At 48.8% G+C, this 4,494-nt stretch overlaps 1 protein-coding gene across 1 annotated transcript; it reads left to right on the top strand.

Annotated features, from left to right (window-relative positions):
- The first annotated feature begins 313 nt into the window (after positions 1 to 313).
- LOC128980160 (olfactory receptor 14A16-like) lies at positions 314 to 1,231 on the top strand. The gene has a single exon (XM_054398609.1). The coding sequence runs from the start codon at positions 314 to 316 to the stop codon at positions 1,229 to 1,231; it is 918 nt and encodes a 305-aa protein (XP_054254584.1).
- Positions 1,232 to 4,494: the final 3,263 nt, after the last annotated feature.

The raw sequence follows: 4,494 nt of genomic DNA, 5'->3' as shown, positions 1-4,494 counted from the left end.
AAGGGATTTGCAGTTCCTGGAGCTTATAAAGCTGCCCCATCCCACAGCCTCTGGGATCTCTCTTCTACAGAGGAGCAGGAGGAGGAGATGCTCCAGAACAGAGCTTCCCATCTGCACTGTAAGTGCATCAGGGCATGATAGCTGCCTTCTGCAGGGATGACTGCAAGGCTGTGGAGCTGGGAGTGTACAAAGTTCCTCCAAAGAAAGCAAAGTAAATATGAGGGAATTTTCTGGGAAATAGCCATGGAATTATGTTCTAACTTGTGTAATGTCTTCTCCTCTTTCAATAGTCTTCAACGCCCAGAGACAGACAATGTCCAACAGCAGCTCCATCACCCATTTCCTCCTCCTGGCGTTCGCAGACACAAGGGAGCTGCAGCTCCTGCACTTCTGGCTCTTCCTGGCCATCTACCTGGCTGCTATCCTGGGCAATGGCCTCATCATCACCACCATAGCCTGTGACCACCACCTCCACACCCCCATGTACTTCTTCCTCCTCAACCTTTCCTTCTTAGATCTTGGTTCCATCTCTACCATTCTTCCCAAATCCATGGCCAATTTCCTCTGGGACACCAGGGCCATCTCCTATGCAGGATGTGCTTCTCAACTTTTTTTCTTTTCCTTTTTTCTTTCAGCAGAGTATTTTCTTCTCACCATCATGTCCTACGATCGCTACGTTGCCATCTGCAAACCCCTGCACTATGGTACCCTCCTGGGCAGCAGAGTTTGTGTCCAGATGGCAGCAGCTGCCTGGTCCTGTGGCTTTTTCACTGCTCTGCTGCACACAGCCAATACATTTTCACTGCCCCTCAGCCAGGGCAATGTTGTGGACCAGTTCTTCTGTGAAATCCCCCAGATCCTCAAGCTCTCCTGCTCCAGATCGCACCTCAGGGAAGCTGGGCTTATTGTGGTTACTGCCTCTTTTTCGTTTGTCTGTTTTGTGTTCATCGTGGTGTCCTATGTGCAGATCTTCAGGGCTGTGCTGATGATCCCCTCTGAGCAGGGACGCCACAAAGCCTTTGCCACCTGCCTCCCTCACCTGGCCATGCTCTCCCTGTTTGTCAGTACTGCCATGTTTGTCTATCTGAAACCCTCCTCCATCTCTTCCCCATCCCTGGATCTGGTGGTGGCAGTTCTGTACTCGGTGGTACCTCCAGCAGTGAACCCTCTCATCTACAGCCTGAGGAACCAGGAGCTCAAGGCTGCCCTGAGCAAACTGCTAACTGAATGAATCCAGAAGCAATAAACTCTTTGTCTGTATCTGCAGAGCAGTTCTCATGTCACTCTGTGCAGGCCCAGTCTGGCTTCTCAGGTTTTGGCTGCAGCTGGTGGTGTTACCCTTGTGAGAATGTTGTTCACACAGAAATGTCTTTCTTAAGGCCATTTCTGATTTAGTGTTGGCTGGTCTGGTGTGGCCCAGAGACTGTAGACATGAGGAGCTATGCTGCCTCTGTGTGTGTGTGTGTGTGTGTGTGTTCAACACAAGACAGGACCCTGCAGGGACTTCTCCTGCTCTGGCAGGGGGGTTGGGCTCAATGATCTCCAGAGGTCGCTTCCAACCCTAACATCCTGTTATCCTGTGTTTCTCTGAGATTCTTCCTCCAAATCTTCTCTGGAGCTTCAGGGCAGTGTTAGTGTGCTGAGGTGGAGCAGTACCAGGGAGCCCCAGCACTTGGGCTGTCCTGAGCTTCTCTTCTTTCCTTCCATGCTCTCCTGCTGAGCCCCTGTGTTGGGGCAAGTCCTGAGTACTCTTGCAAGTTGGGCACTGTCCTGCTGCTGCAGTGCTGGGACTGCAGGCAGGGACAGGCCAGGGGCACTACTGGCACAGAGCTGGCCTCCATGACAACTTTGACCTAAAGAAGGTGTCTGAAGGCCTAATTCTTCTTTGATTGTTGCTATTGCAGATGCAAATACCAATGAACAGCTAAAACTTGTGAGTGTGCAGGGTTGGGTCACACAGAAGTGTCCTCACACAGCCAGGCCTCCATCAAGAGACCTAAATGGCCAGCAGAGAAGGGTCAGCTTTGTTCACTGGACACCCTGGGATAGCTGTCACAGGGCAAGCATCCTGGACTAGCCCTCACAACCACCATTTCCAGCACTGGCCTCTCACTCCAGCTTGGAGAGGTTCTTTGTCCCTCCATGAAAAGAAATAGTCAGCAGTGCCTTTTTACATTGTGCAGATGGGATGTACGCATGGACATCATGTGTGGGGGGTGTTGGGGCATTCGCAACATTGTACGATGTAGGTGGGGAAGCAGGTGTAAACAATGTGACTATGCTAACCAATCGGCTTCCTGGAAAGGACGCATGCGCACGGCATGAGGGTGGAGCGGAAAAGTTTGGCCTCTATAAGCAACTACCGATGGTTCAGTAAAGTGGGATTTGAACTTGCATCACATTGATGTGTCGTTCTCCCCGCTCGCCTGTATGGCCCGCGGCATTTGGTGACCCCGACGTGATACTGATTGGGGACGGACACATCAGAGCGGCGGAGCGGCGAGGATCCTGCTGCCAGCGGAGAGGAAAGCTGGGCGCCCGAAGAAAGGCGGATTCGTGCATGGCTGACCGGTGAGTCAGGAGAAAAAAGAGCAGGATGGGGTCGACTGTATCAGTCGTAGAAGAAGATGTAGTAGATAGAAAAGAGAACAGGACGGGGTTGACTGTATCAGTCGTAGAAGAAGCCGTAGTAGATAGCCTGTTAAGGCTGGCTGAAGAAAGGGAAACTAATTTGCCGAAGCCCGCGTTAATGGAACTGTTTACTTGGGCACGAAGAAGGGGTTATTTGAACTCTACGAGAGATGCATATAGTCAGGAAGTTTGGCAGAAAATAGGACGGGATCTCTGGGAGAGCGTGCAGACAGAATCTAAGGAGGCAAAACGCTTGGCTAAAACATATCGAACAGTGCGTTTGTTGCTTGACAAAGTTCATGGGGAGGCGACCACTGCGGCCGCTTGGAAACAGACAAAGGGAACAAAATCAGAATTGCCTGACAATTGGCTGCCTATCGATAGTTCTATAGACTGTCAAGACTCTCCTGTTACTTGCCCTGTAACAACATCACATATGACCAGGGCAGAGAAGATTGCCTGGGGTCTGGACGGGGATGATTTGCCCCCCTATAACCCTGATTGTGATGCAGATGAATCTTTACCACCATATGCAGCCAGTCCGAATCAAAGCGATTCTGTTGTGATTAACATGACGGCACAGGGCGCTGCAAATACTGAGGCGACTGCCCCTTTTTCTGGAGAAAGTGGAAGTATGGAAATAGATTCCACTGCTTTTTGGGATCAATTGCAGACTGTTTTTTCCTCTTCACCGACCTCGGGGAGGGGTCACGGTAGTGCCGCAGCTGCAAACAATCCATATCAAGAACTAAGAAAAGAACTGTGACGGCAGAGAGAGGCTATGACAGAACTTTTGGAGCAAATGAGGAGACTTGATCGTGATTCGAAAAAACGGGACATCAAAGATGCTTATAAGGCAGCACATAGTTCTATAGTTACTGGGTTGAGAAATGTAGAAAAGCAATTGGAAGAAACAGATTAAAAGGCCAGAAATTTTAAGAAAGCAAATATGCACGGTGGGGGAAATGTTGATACTGATATACCAATGGTTTCATTGCCTAGAGATCCTTCATTTAATGCGGATAAAAGGTACAGGGGTCTTGCTCAGAATTGTATCTTGCAAGGAGATTTTAGTTTTGAACCTATTGCTGCGCCTGTAGTACGGCGTGGTGGGGGACCGACTTGGGAGCCCTTGGACTGGAAGCTTGTTCAATCTATACAAAAGACAATAATGCAATTTGGGTATCAAAACAAGCTGGTTAAAAATCAGATCACGGCTCTCATAAAATATCAAGATCTAGTTCCTGCTGATCTCAGGGCAGTGATGGAGCTCGTTTTAACCCCCACAGCTTTCATGTTATGGGTAACCAAATGGCAAGACTTGTTAGAGAGAAAACAGGTAGAGAACTTGAATCTCCCTGGTACTGATCCTTTGCGTACGACTACTCTGGATCAGTTAATAGGCAGCAGTCAGTTTAAGGACCCCTCAGTGCAAGCGGCAGTGCATCCGCGTATATTGAGCCAGTCGAAGAATGCTGGTCTGCAAGCCTTTTTGTCTCTACCTCAAATTGGTACTCCTTCTTTACCATACACAAAAATCACTCAAGGACCTAATGAATCATTTTTTGCGTATGTAGACCGTATAAGGGAAGCCTTAGAAAATGCCCCAATGTCGAACCTGAACTAAAGGGACTTCTCACCAAAGAAATTGCAGTGCAAAATGCGAACGCAGCATGCAAACAATTAATAGCAACTCTGCCACCAACAGCTTCTATTACTCAAATAATAGAAGTGTGTGCCAGGGCTCCTTTGATTGACGAACAAGAAAAGGCAAAAATACATGCTCATGCATTGGCGGCTGCACTTAAAATGCAACAAAATTTAGGCAAAGGAGACAAGGGACCTTCACGCTGTTATCAATGT

Source organism: Indicator indicator, unplaced genomic scaffold (genome assembly GCF_027791375.1).
Source record: "Indicator indicator isolate 239-I01 unplaced genomic scaffold, UM_Iind_1.1 iindUn_scaffold_68, whole genome shotgun sequence".
Taxonomy (NCBI): Eukaryota; Metazoa; Chordata; class Aves; order Piciformes; family Indicatoridae; genus Indicator; species Indicator indicator.
Note: the sequence above shows the minus strand (reverse complement) of the source record. Positions and strands in the feature narration are given on the sequence as shown.